We start from the raw sequence: 17,283 nt of genomic DNA, 5'->3' as shown, positions 1-17,283 counted from the left end.
ACCTAGTTGAGTGTTCCCTTGCAGAGAATTGCTGATGTATTCAATGTTTTTTATTTTAAAAAGTTGCAAGTTTGTTACATCTCTCCTTTGAGGATTGGTGAAGAGACGAGATTTAATGATCTTAAAGAGTTCTCTAGTTGAGTTGAGAGCTGAAATTTTTTTTTTCTTGAAGTGCTTGGCTTGGGCTGGTCTAATTTCATAATGGTATTGTCTGATGGCCTTCTTATACTGACCCTTGATAGAAGGATCATATGTTTTCCTCCAGTTCCTTTCCATTTCAGGTTTTTTTTCAGGGATGCTAGATAGTTTTTGAACCATGCTGGTTTTGTACAAGTGCAGTAAACCCTTGAACCAGTCAGCCTATATAATATCTGCCTCATGTAGATTTCTTGTCAAGACGGGAATTTGTGATTCTAGGGAGTTAACCATGCTGTCCGATAAGAGTCTAGGCCATTTCCTGCCTGCCATCTTAATGCTATGAACTACTGTTTGTGTAGGCAAGAGGGATAAAAAAAAAAGTGGTCTGAGCATGGGACTGGTGTAGGTGTATCCACTTCGATTCTTGGGTCATTGAAGAGGACAGTGTCAAGTGTGTGCCCTTTTTCATGTGTGACAAATCTCGCTTGCTGACTGAGCTGCATCGCTTTGATATCTTGTAAGAATGTATTTAGTTATTATGTTCATCTAAGTGAAAGTTAAGGTCACCTATCACGGTCACAGATCCTTTACTAGCGGTGGTACTAGCTATAGGATCCGGGAAAATCTCTAGAAATGAGCTACATGGTCCTGGGGGCCTGTAGACGAGAATCCCTGAAAAAGTACAGGTGGGGGCAGAGTCCGATATCGAGTTGTATTATGCCGCAGTTGGTTACTGTTAGAGGAGAGACAATGCATATGAATTCTTCTTTATAGATAATGGCCACTCCACCTCCAACCTTTCCCTCCCGATCCTGTCTGCTAATAGCATAGACCAGAGGAAGGGCCATGACTAGATCCGGTGTGGAGCTGTCCTTCAGCCAGGTCTCCGTTACAAATAATACATCTAGACACTCCTGGAGTAGCCGTGCGCTTAATAAATACCTGCTAACATAACTTAACATAACAGGCATTTCTCCTCAATGAAAAGCCTGATCTCCATGTTGTGTCTTGAGAGGGATCTGCTATTTATTAACCCCATTTTCCATTGTACTTTCCCTTCTGGCCTTGGAGACTGTTTTTGTCAGATATATCCATACTTAAGGTAACATTATAGTGGCGACATACAGTCTTCTTACCGATCAGGTTTCCCGCCATAAAAATGTGTGCACACTGACAGGTAACGGTCAGCCTAAACTGCAACAGCTCTTTCGTGTTGTAGCTTAATCGTCTAAGGGGGACTATGGAAGTAAGGGTAGGGTTGCAGGCCTCTGGCCCCGGTCGGGCGCAGACAGGCTTGCCTTTAAGCACCCCGCTGCTGCCTTAAGTAGGTGTTCTCAGTGAGCAACTGGAGCGGCAACCTTGATCACTAGGTTTGCTCGAGGACAGCGGTCTGCTCTAAGGATATTTTGCTTGCCCCGCCCTGGACAGCTATCCAACACCTCCGGTATGGAGCCAAGCCGGATTACCCACCTTTATAAAAGACGCAAGAACACCGATTCAGCGGTTTAAAAGCATCCAAATTCAATTCAGTACAGTTCAGTTAAAAGAATGCAATTGTGTCAGTAGTGGCAGTAACGATAAGTGCCTCTGACACTCTTAGCAGCCTACGAAAAGAGCGCTTATGAAGATGGTGGTGCTTGGTTGAGAGGTTTGAGGCACCCTACATGCAGTGTGAAGGGATCCAAATCCATAATTTCACAAGCACTAAATTCAGATATTGTGCCTACAGCCAGTTCAGTCACTGAACCTCAAAGACTTGGTGTAGTCCCTTAAAACCCAACCCAGATTTAATCTGGAGAGTATATCTAAGGTTTGCTTGTCAGTGTAAATATGATCTCAGGTCGGAATTTGGCTTGCTGGGAGGGAATCCCATCCAACCATATCTAGTCTTAAAAATAGCATCATTTATCAAACGTTTCTTTTCACAGCAGAATACCAAGTGATTGGTGAATGTTTCTATATAAGCTTCTGGTGCGTGTTCCTATGCATAAGTGAAAAACTTTGATGACAGTGTGATATTTCCATAGAACTTTGGAAACGTTCTAAAAAAAAAAAAAAAAATCTTTTCAACTTTACACATTCAAATAAAAAACATAGTATATTTCCAAACGCTAAAACCTTAGCCAGTGTCAAAAAAGAGTTGAAGGCTAAACAAATCTAGTAAATGTAGGGACATTGGAATGAATTCTTTAAGACCAGTGGATTGGAGATTTCTTTCTGTTTATAGTTGAAATTTGCCCATCAGACCAATGGTTACAATTTGGACAGCTCCACAAAATCTTTGGCACAGATATTGCTTTTGTGACTTGGTTGACAGTGCAGTGCTTGGCATTTAGAAGTTGAAATTGAACAATTATTAGTTTGCATTTCGGGGTTTGATAATTTTGTCTCATAATATCACACAACCCCGGGCCAACCAGGGCTTCAAGGTCCATCGAAGCACAGATCCCAAAAACCCTTGATATTTGTGAACGGTTGGACATAGTGCCAGCTTGTCTGAACCAGAAAGTGTCTGATTTATTCATATAGCAAAACTCTGATGTGGCCAGTGATCAAGTGGCAGAAAGGAAAGCACTATTTATGCTCACCAGAAAGAACTGTGAACATAACATTTAAGCAACATTCTCTGGAGGTCTACAGCACGAACTCTGAATTGAGGCCTGCAGCTAGGACAAGCACAAATGACAAAAAAATAGAACTGCCAACTGGACAACTTGGTGCCAACTCAACCATATTTAGCTCTCAACCAGCACAGAAAGAATTAAGTGAAGAATCAACAGATAGAAAAAGTACAGGAGTAGACAGTATGTGAGGCATGGGCAATCGAACCACTAGCCCCACTGCATTTTCTTCATGATGCAAATCATTTTACACTTAGTCGAGCCCACCAGGAGCCAGTGGGGAGCAGTCGGGTACGGTCTCTGTGGATGTAGGTGCACTCCAGCACGCTTTAAAGCATGGTGGTGAATTTTCTGGGGAGGCTGGCACACTACACTACATCAATCCAGGAGTTGCATCAGAAAAGCATGAGATTGCTCTACGGAGTGAATATTCCAAAGAATAGACAACTGAAAATGTGTTCCCCTGACAAGGACTCTAATTTGAGGGAAGACACTGGAATCATGAATGACTCCCCGGTTTCTGACCTGCTGAGTGCAGCGCGGTCAATCGGACACCCATTCTGGTGGGCCATTCAAACGAAGAAGAGTTAAGGCTGAGCCCGTCAAAAATGGGAACCTTCGCTCCGGCACAGATTTGATCTAAGCACTTGGAAAATGAACATCACACTCCGTTTCAACTAACATTTACCATGTATCCAAAGCATACTTAATAGAATGTGTTTTGAGGAGGCCCGATCGAATGAAGCCTTCATTACAATGGAAATAAAATAAGCGTTTTTTCTAATTAATTTAATTTGTGTATCATGAAATGACAAAGCAAGAGTGAAGAATAGAAAATAATAAGCCCTGTGAAAACTTGGAAACCAAGTATCAAAACAACCATGAAAACAGACTGCTGTACTTTTGACTTTCAGTCCACTGAAACACCACATTTTGGGTGTTCATTTATATAAACAGTTAATATCAACTTCATTTGTGAGTCTATAAATGCACTTCAATGCTACATTTGATTTAAACTGTGGGTGCTCAGCAAATATTGCCGTCCAAAAACTACAAATAGATTTGCACCTTATGTACAACGAGTTAATCTGGGAGTGATCTAGAAGATCCCATGTCTTCACTGAGCATGGTCCCCCAGAGTTGAAGGAGGTTTTCCTTTGCGTGTGCAATCTTTTCTCACAAAGTGATGCTCCATATGCTGGACACTGAATATGCTACTTACCAGTATGCATCTGTTCTTGGCATGTAGGGCTGCTGACATTCATATCTATAGCATAGATCGCCGCCTAGTGTTGGGTCCGGATGATTGCACATTGTTGTCCTGGAAGAGGGTTCGAAGTATCACGAGATAGGTGGCTCCTCCCCTGGACTACAGTGCGTATGGGCATCGACTCCATCCTCCGATTGTTTTTAGCCATTGCGGCAAAGATGGAGTGCAATAGTGTAAACGATGACCATGCCTAAGTGTAAGTGTAAGAAGAAGTCTGCAACCGCTACGGGCGCCGGGGAGGAGGGCGGGCGATATGAATGTCAGCAGCCCTACATGCCAAGAACAGATGCATACTGGTAAGTAGCATATTCAGTTCGAGGCATGTGGGCTGCTGAATTCATATCTATAGCATAGAATACATAGCAGTCCCTCCACTAACGGCGGCTGCCCGTGCCAGTTGCAGAAGTTTGAAAAAGTGTTCTGAGAACAGCCTGTCCTACAGCTGCCTGCTGTTTGGAATGCACATCACACAGTAATGTTTAGTGAACGTATGTGGTGTAGACCATGTGGCTGCTCTACAAATGTCTTCCAAAGGAATATTGCCCAGGAACGCCATGGAGGTCCCCAACTTGCGTGTGGAGTGGGCCCTGGGGGAGACCGTTAAAGTGCGCTTAGCTTTGTGATAGCAAATCTGAATGCACTTAACGATCCACCTGGCTATTCCTGCTTTGGAAATGGGGTTGCCTTTGTGTTGGGCTGAGAAGGCAACAAAGAGCTGTTGTGTCTTTCTGAAATCTTTCGTCCTGTAAATGTAGTACATTAACGCCCTTTTGACATCAAGTGTGTGGAGCATTCTTTCGGCTCCTGTTTCAGGGTTTGGAAAGAATGCGGGCAGTTCTATGGTTTGATTAACATGACACTGTGACACCACCTTCGGAAGAAACTTAGGGTTAGTGCGCAGCACTACCCTGTTGGAATGAATTTGAATAAATGGCTCTTGTACAGTGAGCGCCTGCAGCTCACTAACACGCCGTAGAGAAGTAATGGCAATGAGAAAAGCTACTTTCCATGTTAAGAATTGAATCTCACAGGAATGGAGAGGCTCAAAAGGTGGGCCCATCAACCTGGTGAGGACCACGTTGAGGTTCCACACAGGAGCTGGCGGGGTCCTGGGAGGGATGACGCGCTTCAGCCCTTCCAGGAAGGCTTTAATGGCAGGCACCCTGAAAACAGAGAGATGCTGCCTGTTTTGAAGATAAGCCGCTATGGCGGATAAGTGTATCCGAATGGAAGCATATGCAAGATTGCATTTGTAAAGATGTAATAAATAGCAGATGATATTAGGAATGGATGCATCTAGCGGGTTGATATTGTGTTCAGTACAGTAAATGACAAACCGCTACCATTTTGCTGCATAGCAAGCTCGGGTAGTGGACTTTCTTGCCTCCCGGATGATGTCCATGCATTCAGGAGGCAGATTAAGGTAGCCAAACTCGAAGACCTCAGGAGCCAGATCGCCAGATTGAGCTGTTGCGGATCTGGATGCTGAATGTCGCCATGGTTCTGCGTCAAGAGCCTGGGTGTGAGGCGCAGCCTTTGATGCGGCACCACGGAGAATTCTAGAAACGTGGTGTACCATGGTTGGCGTGCCCACGTCGGAGCAACCAGGATGAGCGTCATCGAGTGTTGCTTGAGCTTTCTTGCCACCAACGGGATGAGAGGTGCTGGTGGAAAAGCGTACGCAAATCTGCCTGACCAGTTCATCCATATCGCATTGCCCTGCGACTGTGGGTGAGGGAACCTGGCGGCAAAGCTTTGGCATTTTGCGTTTTCCCTTGTGGCAAACAGGTCTATCTCTGGATGACCCCACTGCTGGAAGTACGGGCGGAGTACTGATGGATGTAACTCCCACTCGTGCATCTGATGGCTGTACCTGCTGAGCAGATCCGCCATCAGATTGTCCTTGCCCGGGAGGTGTTCCGCCATGAGGAAGATGTTCCTCTGAATGGCCCACTTCCACATGCTGTGAGCCAGATGAGAACTGTGGAGAGTGTGTACCTCCCTGCTTTTGGATTTAGTACATGGCCGTCATGTTGTCCGTCCGGATCAACACGACTTTGTTGCACAGATGTACTTTGAATGACTTGAGTGCCATGAAGATTGCCATCAGTTCTAGGTAGTTGATGTGCATCTTTTGCTGCGTCGTCCATAGTCCCTGCACCGTGTAGTGGAGCACATGAGCTCCCCACCCCTGGAGAGATGCGTCCGTCGTCAGGATAATCTGTGGCACAGGCTCTTGAAACGGTCGGCCCTTGCAAAGGTTGTGTGGATTCCACAAATACAGAGAGCTGTATGCCCGACCGGTCACCAACACTAGGTCTTTCAATCGCCCTTGAGCCTGATTCCACTGACGTGCCAAGCACTCTTGAAGCGGACGCATATGCAGTCTCGCGTGCGGGACTATGAAGATGCAGGAGGCCATCACGCCTATCAACTGCATGAACACTCTCGCAGGAAGTGAGTGTTGTGGTCTGAACTTTAGGATTAGCGACTGGATGTTGCCTATCCTCACTGGGTTTGGCTGAGCTGTAGCCGCCAAAGTGTCTATTGTCGCGCCCAAATACTGCCGCACGTGGGCTAGCTGGAGGTGCGACTTCGGATAGTTTAGTGAAAACCCCAGACTGTGAAGAAGGTGAATGGTGTGGGACATGTCGGTCGCGCACTGCTGGGCTGACTTTGCTTGAACAAGCCAGTCGTCCAGGTAAGGGTAGACATGGACGTTCTGTCTCCTGAGGTGCGCCGCCACTGTCGCCAGACATTTCGTGTACACTCTGGGGGCTGTGGTCACCCCGAAAGGGAGGACCTTGAATTGGTAATGCCTGTTTTGGATGGTGAACCTGAGGTATTTCCTGTGGGAGGGGTGGAGTGGGATGTGAAAGTAAGCATCCTCGAGGTCTAAGGTTGCGAGGAAGTCTCCCTGGTTTAGCAATGGAAGAACCTGTTGCAGTGTTAGCATGTGGAAGTGTTCTGAAAGAATGTACTGGCTCAGGGGCCGTAGGTCCAGAATCGGTCTGTGTGACCTGTCCTTTTTCGGGATTAAGAAGTACAGGGAATATACTCCCGTGCCTTCTTCTTCCACTGGCACGAGCTCTATCGCGCCTTTTTGCAGCATGGCAAGAACCTCCTGCTGCAATAAGTGCAAATGCTCTGGTGACATAGGACGGTGTTTTGGGGGCATGTTGGATGGACTGGCTGTTAGCTCTAAACAATGGCCGAACTGGATAAGTTGCCTGACCCACCTGTCTGTGGTGATGGACACACTGACAGGAACCGCTGGAGTCTCCCCCCGACAGGTGTTGGATGGTCGGGGGGCAGTGACAGGGAGTCACTGTTTGTTGGTGGCAGAGGAACGGGAACTGTTGTTGCCTCTGCCTCTGCCTCTGGAGCGGTTTCCCCGGTATCCTCCTCTACTCTGCTTGGGGTACGATGATTGCGCCCCGCCTTTGTTGAACTGCGTCTGCTGTGACATCTGGCCTCTGGTAACACCTCGATTGCCTGAGCGACGAAAAGTGTTCCCTCGAAACTGCTGGGACTGGAGAGCCCCCATGGACTTGGCAGTCTCAGTATCTTTTTTGATCTTTTCCAGGGTGGTATCTACCTCTGGACCAAATAACCTGTCTGGGTTCACTGGCTGGTTGAGGATGGTAGTCTGTATCTCAGACTTGAACCCGGAAATTCGGAGCCAAGCCTGACGCCTCAACATCACGCTAGTGTTGATTGCCCTTGCTGCTGTATCAGCAACGTCTAGTGCACACTTTATAGCAGCGTTGGAAATTAGCTTTCCCTCTTGGACAAGCTTCTCAGCTCCCTCCTTGAACTGATCTGGCAGGTGTTGCAACAGGGTCTCTAGGGTGTCATAGTGTGCCCTGTCGTATCTGGCCAATAGTGCCTGCGTGTTTGAGATACGCCAGATGTTGGCTGCCTGAGCTGCTACTGTCTTCCCTGATGCCTCCAGCACTTTTGACTCTTTGTCTGGGGGAGGAGCTTCACCCGTGGTTTGCGAGTTCGCCCGTTTGCGGGCATTAGAGACCACCAAAGAGTCCAACGGCAACTGGCCCCGTATGTATGTTGGATCGCCAGGTGCCGGTCTGTATTTCTTCTCAATCCGAGGGTTAACAACCCTTGACCTTGTGGGCTCCTTAAAAATGTCCACAGCATGCCTGAGGACCCCCTTTAGCATGGGAAGAGTTTTCACAGTTTTCTCAGCAGTGGAGTAAGTGTCAAAAAGGAAGTCAGCCTCCACAGGATCAGCATGCATATCAACATCATGGTTCTTAGCTGCCCTCTCAATCAAAGCATGAAATGCTGTTGAATCCTCAGTGGGAGACGTCTTGATGTTGAACACCTGAGGGTCAAGGGCTGCCGGCTGATCCCCTTGATCACCTGGCTCCACCCACGAGTCCTGTTGCTCATCAGGCTCCGTGTTGGTAGGAAAATTGTACTCCTCATCCTGCTCTTCCCCATCCTCTCCATCAGAATAGGTGGGTGAGGGTGTTGCACTTCTTAGAGTCTGTGGAACTGTTGGCTCAACTAAGACAGGTGTGTCCTCTGCAGGCTTTTTGCGCTTTAGAGGAATCCTAAATGACTCCAAGGGCTGTGATGCCGTAATCTTCCTCTTGTAAAGCGACAGCTTCCCGGTGTCGGCATCGATAAACTGCTCCGAGTGCTCCGATAAAGAGTGTGGTCGATGCTTCAAGCCCCCAGCCGGGGGAGTCGTCTTCGACACCACCGAGTCCGTGCTCACCGACCGTGGAGCAAAGGCCTTCGGCGCCACCTTAGGTGGTAGCGTGAAGAGGGTCGGCGTCGATGCCTGTGGCGTTTGGACAGCTTGCTTCGATGCGGAAGGTGTCTTCGGTTCCGACGCAGAAGCCTTGTCCTTAAGTCGTTTGAGGGAGTCCGAGACATGCTTCGTAAAGGAAGCGGATGGTTTCGTCAACCCGACCGATGGCCTCGGTCCGCTTCCAGGGGAAGACCCGAGCGTCGACGCCTTCTGTTTCTCCGATCGAGGCGCAGGAGCATCCTTCACTGGTGCGCTGAGATCTTTGACCACGGCCGCCGACGTTGACGCCGACGGCTTCGGATCGGCAGCCTTGACCTTTGGCGTAGGGGTCCCAGACTTCGGCTCCACGCCCTTGGTAGACTTAGTGTCGACAGGCCTCTTGGCTTTCGGCTCGACGGCCTTGTCCTGAGCGGCCTCGATTGCCTTCCTGGGCTTCGGGTCGACTGTCTTGCTCGACACAGATTCGACGGCCTGTCGTGAGCTGGGCTCCTTGACCACTTTTGGCGCCGTTGATGGTCCGACACCTTTCTTCGGCTTAGAGGCCTCCGAAGACAACGGCGTCGATGGGGGAGCAGTCGTTTTCGGTTTCGATGGCGTCTCGGCCATCTTTGTCTTAGTCGACACCGTTGGTTTCAGTTCCGGTTTCGATTCAGACAATGGCGGCTCCGCTGAAGTGTCCGTAGCCGGGCCGGAAGGCGGGGCCGTGGATCTCGGTGTAAGGTCTTGGGTAAGGCCATGTGGCGATCCCTCGACCTCAGCCTTAGTAAAAGTACGAACGGGGTATAGCTCTTCCTCCGAGCTATCTTCCATGGCCCCGTAGGCCTCGTCGTCGTCCCCTACCTCGTCGACGACTTCCTCCACGTCTTGGCCTTCTGCATCCGCTTCGTAGTCGGACTCGACGACCACCGATGGAGGTGAAACTTGAAGTTGAACTTGCTGCTCGTCCGCTTCTTCGTTGACGAAGAGGTCCACTGGTGCTGGAGCCGATCGCCGGGCCTCGAGGCGCGCCGCGCGCCGAAGCTTGATGGTTTTCTTCGAACGAAACCTGGAACAGGCCATACAGTTGGCCTCGTCGTGGTCCGGCGACAGGCATTTGTTGCAGACCGGGTGGACGTCGATGTGTGGGTACTTGGATCCACACACGGGACAGCGCTTGAACGGACTCCGCTCCATGCCGTCGAAAGTCTTGCTGCGTCGGCTGGGCCTCGATCCCCGAAGAGTCACACGACTCCCCGGATATCCGACTCGAAGAGTTGGAGTAAGTCGGGCACCGAACGCAAACAATACCGACGGTTCGTAGAAGGCCTTTTAGCCTGAAAAAAGTTAGTTTGATCGATTCCGAACCGGAGTTAACGAAATCACATCCGAACCCAATGGCGGAAAAAAACAATCCGAGGATGGAGTCGATGCCCATGCGCACTGTAGTCCAGGGGAGGAGCCACCTATCTCGTGATACTTCGAAGACTCTTCCAGGACAACAATGTGCAATCATCCGGACCCAACACTAGGCGGCGATCTATGCTATAGATATGAATTCAGCAGCCCACATGCCTCGAACTCAGGGTTTCTATGCATTTCAGAGGGGTAAGAACGGTGCAGATGCCTAATGCGGATGGCAGACAATTCACCTAATCACAGAAGCAAATAACGCCTAGTGCATGCTATGCATAACCACAACCAAGGCTCTAATCACACCTACAGGCAGCTTGTCAACAGCATCATAGCCAAACACCAGCATCAGGGAACGCAGCTACTGTCACCAACCTCCCTTCAAAACTCACCGGTTTCACAATCCACTTTTGGCGGGTACCACTCTCCTCCCAAGCCTTTTTCAGCAGCTTGATGTCTATGGGTAGCACAAAGGTCTGCGGGAAGAAGTTGAACTCTTTCCTCCCGAAGCGCGCCTGCATCTTGGAGAGGTTGCGCCACAGACGGTCCTTCCTTCCAATTTGAAAAGAGCCGGGAAAGTGGTTCAACTGAAACGAGAAAGAAAGTCATGAGACCGGTGCCCCATTAACAAAAAGTGTACAGTAATCGGTCTTATGAATGGATTTGTGCTCTTGTCCAAGGTACTGAAAGATGATTCAATCGTGATGCCCCAATCGACTAGGATGCGTAATTCCAGAACAGTCTATGTGTCCTTCAGCTGCCTTATCCAACAATTCGCTGAGTCAAATGAATCAATATGTTTAACCCAGGAAAACGTAACACAAAAAAAAAGAATCAAAGATTAAGAATAAGAAATGACTAATTCTATTGTTTGAAAACTCATGTGAAGGTTAGACCTTACCACTACTGGATTAGAATTGTGTTGTGCAGGCCCTTAGACTGCATTATAAACCGTGATAAAACACTGTGCATATTGCCATTCACAATAAGAAAGTTATTGACCTGGCATTTACAGAAGCTCCTGTAATACCAAAGCTCATTCAAATGTGAAACATGCCCCTTGGATGAATGATTGTAATAGCAGCCTTTCTTTCTATATTTTGACAGCATATTAAAACTGCTGGCAGCTTTTTGGTGCTATTGGTTTCACAATCTGCAGGAGACACCTGAGTAAGTCGGTGTGCTGTGCTGTCACCGCACCCCTCTCATGTCAGACATTTGGTCATGGGATGTAAAGTCTGGTGTGGCTAACTTGCACACTCGGCTGGTGCCCATGGTGCTCCCAGTCATCCAACATGTTGACTGCTGGGCTCTTGCGATGCAAGAACTACTGAGTGCTGCAGCGCAAACCCTTTGCTTAAGCTCTCTGGCTGCTCTCGCCCAACCACGTGCCACCAATCATGTGGCTGAATGTGGAGCCCCAGATCACTAATCTCAACCAAAACATTGCTCGCCTCCTTCAACAGCATAGTTCACTAGGCTTCCTTCATTTCATACCATTTAACGGATGGTCCCCACTCCAATAGGATTGTTTACTTCTGGTCCAAGATAGTAAATACATGTGGGTACAACAAGTTATGTTTCAGTTCTGCAAGTTACAGCCTGGGCCAGATGGTATAAGGGATGTCGTCAAAGACAGGGTATGGATTTATAGCAGAGGTGAATGATAACCAAGTAGTTTTAGCAAGGCCTTTTCCAGTGTTGTAATTTGTATTTTATGTGTACTATTATTTAAAGAGTGCAGATAGCAGAAGGCACTGCCTGTGAACATCATCTCGAGTGCATGCACGACCCTTGGGTCAGACAAGTCTAAAGTCTCAAAATCCACTAAGCAATGAAAGTCCCACTGCAGGACAATAAAAAAAGGGGAAAATGATTTTATTCACCAATTGACTGAAGTGCTAGATTCATGATCTCTGAAGCTTTAATCATCCACAGTAGCTCTGGACCCGTATTACATACAAGGTGCACTGTATTTGTTTTCACCGCAGTGCACTTTTTAACAGGTGCGCTAGGCGCAAACAGGGGCAGTGCACCCTACTACAATGCATGAGCTGCCCTCAGGGAAGCGGCAACCTGGCACCTGCAATGGGAGGAGTGCATTTCAGTAAAATGCAGAGCCGCTGTTCCATATTTCAAGGTGCAGGCGGTAACCCGCCTGTACTTTGAAGAGGGGTTAGAGATACCGCCTGGAGGGGGCCCCCTCGAGAGGGCTGCCCAGAAGGTGTGCATCAACAGTGTTCTACTTTTTTATGGCGAACTTTGTGTGCAGAGGCAAAGTGATTCCCTCATTTGCCTAGGGTACATGGTCCATGCAAATGAGGACCGCCCTCTGAAGATTGCGCTGGTGCTACATGTGCGCCACAGCCATTGGTCTTATAGAAGGGGGAAAGACAAGCATCTGTGGCCCTTTCTGTAATACCACAGTGCCCTGTGGGTGCAAAAAGTGGATGCACACTCCCGCTGTGTGTAATACAGCACTTGTCCTCAAATCACAGATGACGGCAATACAAATATGCAATTATTGTCACATTGTTGATCATGCCCTCTGCACGTTATCAGCCTCACCTGAAGACCAGCTTTGCTTGCATGAGGATTGCGGTTCATCAACCTACCCAACAGGTGGCACTGGGCCTGGCGCATTTTTATTTTATATTTAATGGCTAGAATGGCTATTATTGCGTATAGGAAATGCGATTATTCCCCTCTCACAAAGCAAACCTCTTCACCTTTTTAGTTTGAATGATTGTACAATTTGCACTAATTACCTTCTGATGTTCTAGAATGGTTTTAAAGACTGGTGACTTCATGTGGTGGCCCCAGCAGCCCAGCCAGTCGTGGTTCTCTGAAAGCATAAACAAACAATTCATCATTAGAGATTTTATTATAGGTGGGCAGACCCACAATCTTTGCCCGACCACAATTCGTACAAGTATTGGAAAAGTCGTTGGGTATGTGCTATATTGGGTGGGTATGTTCTTTGTTGTAATGTCTGTAGAGGGTACTGATTCTATTGTGGTGGTAGTGCATGTTAAAGATGTGTTGTGGTTACTGAATTGTAAATTGGCATTGAATACTACAAGTGTACTTGGGTTCATGTGAGCAAGCACACTGACTTTTTTTTCATACTAAAGTGTGTCAAAAATAAATGAGGAGTACTGACATGCAAATGTTGATTTAAAAAAAGTTTTTTTTGTAAATCGAGTGAAGGCCATGTCTGAGGTAGCCATCCATGTGCGCCAGAGAGTTCCAACTTCCCTTATGTTGGCAGTAGGCAGTACTCTACCCCGCTAACTTCTATGGTCCGGAAGGTTGCTGCTGCTCTGTTCTCAGTGAATCGAAGGGGAAAAGATGATGCCACAGGGGGAAGATGATGCCAACTTCAAGTCACTTTTAGGTGGGTGTGCCACACAGAAAAATCAATACAAGAACACTCTTGGAATACAAGAGCGCATGGGCATATGTAGGTCGCTAATGCAGAACCCACCAACAGTAATACCACAACAATGCATTGATTTCGCAATTCATTGCATTCTCAATAAAAAAAAAAAAGACCCACGTTATGTACAAATAACACGAGATGGGAATGTGCCGGAAAAAACACACAGTAATTGTTAATTCCAGACTGGTTGCCCACTGTGAGAAAAGGAAGAATGATTACAACATTTTGGTGCTATAATGTGGATGTTGCAGTTAATTTCTTTTCAGCTTGTGTGCCTGCACAACATGTACATTATGAAGCAGTAACACATGATGTGTCGCATCCAATTTGGAGTTAAGTGACAAACAAAAGTACTGTGCCTTGCGTCAGCAGTTTGGCTTGGCCAGGAATCTTCTTTGCAGAGGCAAAAATGAGAAAGACACGGCAAAGTAGAAAACTTTCCTATCATATTGACGGGCAAAAACTAGACTCTTCGTACAACTTTATGGACAAAGTAAAAGAATTATGCAAAAGGCTGGTCCCTATTCTCTGTGCCTATATGGAAAAGAGTGGGTTCCCTTAAGTTTCATTAAACGTCTTCTAAAGTCTGGTATCCTTACCAAAAACAGAATACGGAAAGAGAATCTTGCAATGCAAACACCAGCCAAAGATCTAAACTGGAAAGAGTCAACATAGTCCAGAGTAAACAAACAGTTCGCTATTTTTTTTTTGCAACAATTCTCCAACTTGGATAGCTTTATTAAATTAAAAAATATTACAATGTGGTCACACATGTGCAGGATCTCAGAACACTTTTGCAAAAGCAACAAACGTTGACAACCATTAAAAATGGCATACAAGGCAATACCTATCTATTTCTCCATTTAAGTAACAGAGAAGCCTGGGAAAAGCCAGTAGGTCTCTCCAGTAAGACCTATTGGCTTTGCTAATGCTTTTGTGGGCTAGAAAGCCAAAGCACATGCATGCGCATCTGCTGCCGGCATCCTGAAATGAGATTCTTTGAAATATTAAAAAATGCATTCAAAGAAGCGCACCGTAAATGTAAATGTAGTACTTGTATAGCGCACGTATCACCGCAAGGGCATCAAGGCGCTTGTACGAATACCGCTGTGGAACCCATCCTGGCTTTTCCCTGTGAGGTGTCCACTCCTGGGCACCCCCAAGGTGGAGGCCAGGCATCCTAACGCTGTGGGGGCCGTTGTGGAGATTAAGCAAGCTATTGCCCAGAGTTGCAGAGTGGGACCCATGATTGGAATAGGCACCGAGGCGAGAATTATCAGGTCCGAGGGAATTATTGCGCCCAAGACCCGCCGAGGCGGGAATTGAAGCCTGGTCCCGGGCCAGACCTCTGCATCAGGGTCTGACGCTCTAATCATTGAGCCACACTTCTCCGTGGATGCAGGTATATTCAAGGCAGCCATCTTTCCATGCATTCGCAATATTTTAGTAAACCCACTTCAAAGACAGTCGTGGTGCATGTGTGTACTTTTGCAACCACCATTTTTAAGAGTGTTAAAATAGTACAAGCACATTCCTCGGTGCCCGCTGCTAATGTACGCCTGTGGACAATGTTCTTCAAATAATCATAAAAAGATGGAATCCCGAATATAGTGGGAGGAATGTGGCATTAAGAGGACAAAAGAGTATAGGGTAAAGAGTAATATTTTTAAAAAAAACAAGCACGAGGGGCAGGGGGAGGAAGTTGATGAGCCGAGGAGGCAACACGGAAAACAGGGGGAGAAGGGGAAGAAGAAGCAGGGCGAGAGAAAGAAAATGCATGCAGTTCCATGGAGGGCCTAAAGTAAAAACATAGTTCCCTAAATATAAGGAATGTTAATTACTGAAGGAAAACAGTCAACCAATCAGAATACAGAGATCAAAATGTTCCTGGGTGGGACAAATATGAAAAGGAAGGAAAGACATTGAATCTAATGGGAACAAATAAGATAGACCATAACAATAGGCCATCCAATCATCGGCAAGAAGCTGATCCAAAGAAAGCTCTATTTATATTTGAAACAACAGCTCTGTAATCGAGCTCTAAAAAGGACCAGAAAATCAACATGGGTAAAAAATACATGAAACTCTATTGTGGTTACTACATTTTTAATTATCTCCATTTCAAAGTAAAGAACATGCTTGAGCAGAAGTTCTGAAGTCGCTTTCTGGAAGAAAAGATTTGATTTTCTTAGAATAAATGTGTTCTTTGAGGGTGAAGTTGGGGTCTAGTGTGAATCCACATGGCTCCGCATTCGGTGAGAGTTGGGGGGGGGGGGGTGGATGAAGCAATCATGGTTCAGGCCCCTCAGCTAGGTTTGCACTGTTTCTTGTTCTTGGCAAATAAAAAGCATTTTGTCTTGGTTGAGCTTCAAGTAGGTGCTGCACGTCCAGCTCTGGACAATGTGCGAGCAGTGTTTAAGCTTTGCTGAATCAAAGGAGATTTTTAAGTAGAGAAGTGTATTAGTAATTATTAAATCAAATATATATCCCCGATTCCCGCTAACCCCATTTGAAATGACCAATTGCGGAACAAGACATTTAAAGAGCAAGTTTGGTAAGGTTAAAGGTATGGATTGAAAAAGGCTTGTTTGCTCATTTGACTTATGTTACATTGGCCAACCAAACTAATCAGTAGGCAAATCCAATTATGCATTATATTAATACATTTCTTGAGAAGTTGTATAATGTGGATGAATGCTACATTAAACATCTGCACAAAACCGGATGCCAAAACATGTAGTGTTAAAAGCTATGCAGGTGTTGGGTGTATCAAATTTGTGGTTGAGAATAATTTGGGTTTTAGACCCAGTCTATAACCAAATAAGTGGCTAAAAAGTGAAGCTTCTATCTCAGTTATTGTGAGAGCAAATATAGGAAGTAAATCTGCAATATCTCGAGCACATGCTCAAAGCTTCAATTCCACCCCATTATGACCGGAATGATGGACTGATTTCTAAGTGTAGACTGGATGTATGGTTCTATATAGACTGTAAACAGAGGTGAAAAGAAGCGACCTTGTCATGTTCTGCGACTAATATGTATATATTTAGCTACTTGCCCCAAAACTAGAACTTTAGCTATTGAGTTTTTCATAACATCCAATTCTGTTGAACAAATCAATTCTGAAATACCGTCCAGACCATAACGGCGCAAAGGTATTGGCAAGAGACAATCAAATTTGCAACATATGAAAGGAATAAATCCATTGTGTTGGGGGCTAAGCTATGCAATTACAAGAGAGCCACGGTTTAAGTATATATTTTAGCCTTAATCAATATTAATAAGGGAAATAGGCCAGTTTGATTAACACTCATTCGCTTGGTTACCATTCTCTATGAATAAGACAATATTAATCCGACATCGACCTGAAGAACGTGTGGGACATAGCTAAGTTACAATATCCTGCAAGCCTAGGGCAACGCACGGGATGAGGAGGAGAAAGTTAACGTGTGCCTGACTGCCACGCGCTATAGACACATGTAGGACACGTGAGAGACAGATAGGACAATCCTATGGTGGGGGAGTGCGATCAGTTATGGAGGTTATGGTCCTGCGATAGGTCGAGATGGATCCTCCAACGGACATACTGTGGGACAGCTGCAGACATTCTACTTATACGGATAACTGATGTGTACTGTATACA

At 46.5% G+C, this 17,283-nt stretch overlaps 1 protein-coding gene across 2 annotated transcripts in view; it reads right to left on the bottom strand.

Moving 5' to 3' along the window:
• The window catches only part of TTLL4 (tubulin tyrosine ligase like 4), a 411,567-nt gene that overhangs the window by 226,615 nt on the left and 167,669 nt on the right, over positions 1-17,283 (bottom strand). For both annotated transcript variants that reach the window (XM_078679201.1, XM_078679202.1), the window contains 2 exons: positions 12,967-13,043; positions 10,591-10,785 (listed from right to left, as the gene is read on the bottom strand). In XM_078679201.1, the coding sequence (XP_078535327.1) occupies positions 10,591-10,785; positions 12,967-13,043 (272 nt within the window). The remainder of the gene's footprint in view (positions 1-10,590; positions 10,786-12,966; positions 13,044-17,283) is intronic.

The sequence above is a fragment of the Lissotriton helveticus genome, chromosome 3_1, assembly GCF_964261635.1.
Source record: "Lissotriton helveticus chromosome 3_1, aLisHel1.1, whole genome shotgun sequence".
NCBI lineage: Eukaryota > Metazoa > Chordata > Amphibia > Caudata > Salamandridae > Lissotriton > Lissotriton helveticus.
This window is presented reverse-complemented; position numbering and strand designations above follow the sequence as displayed.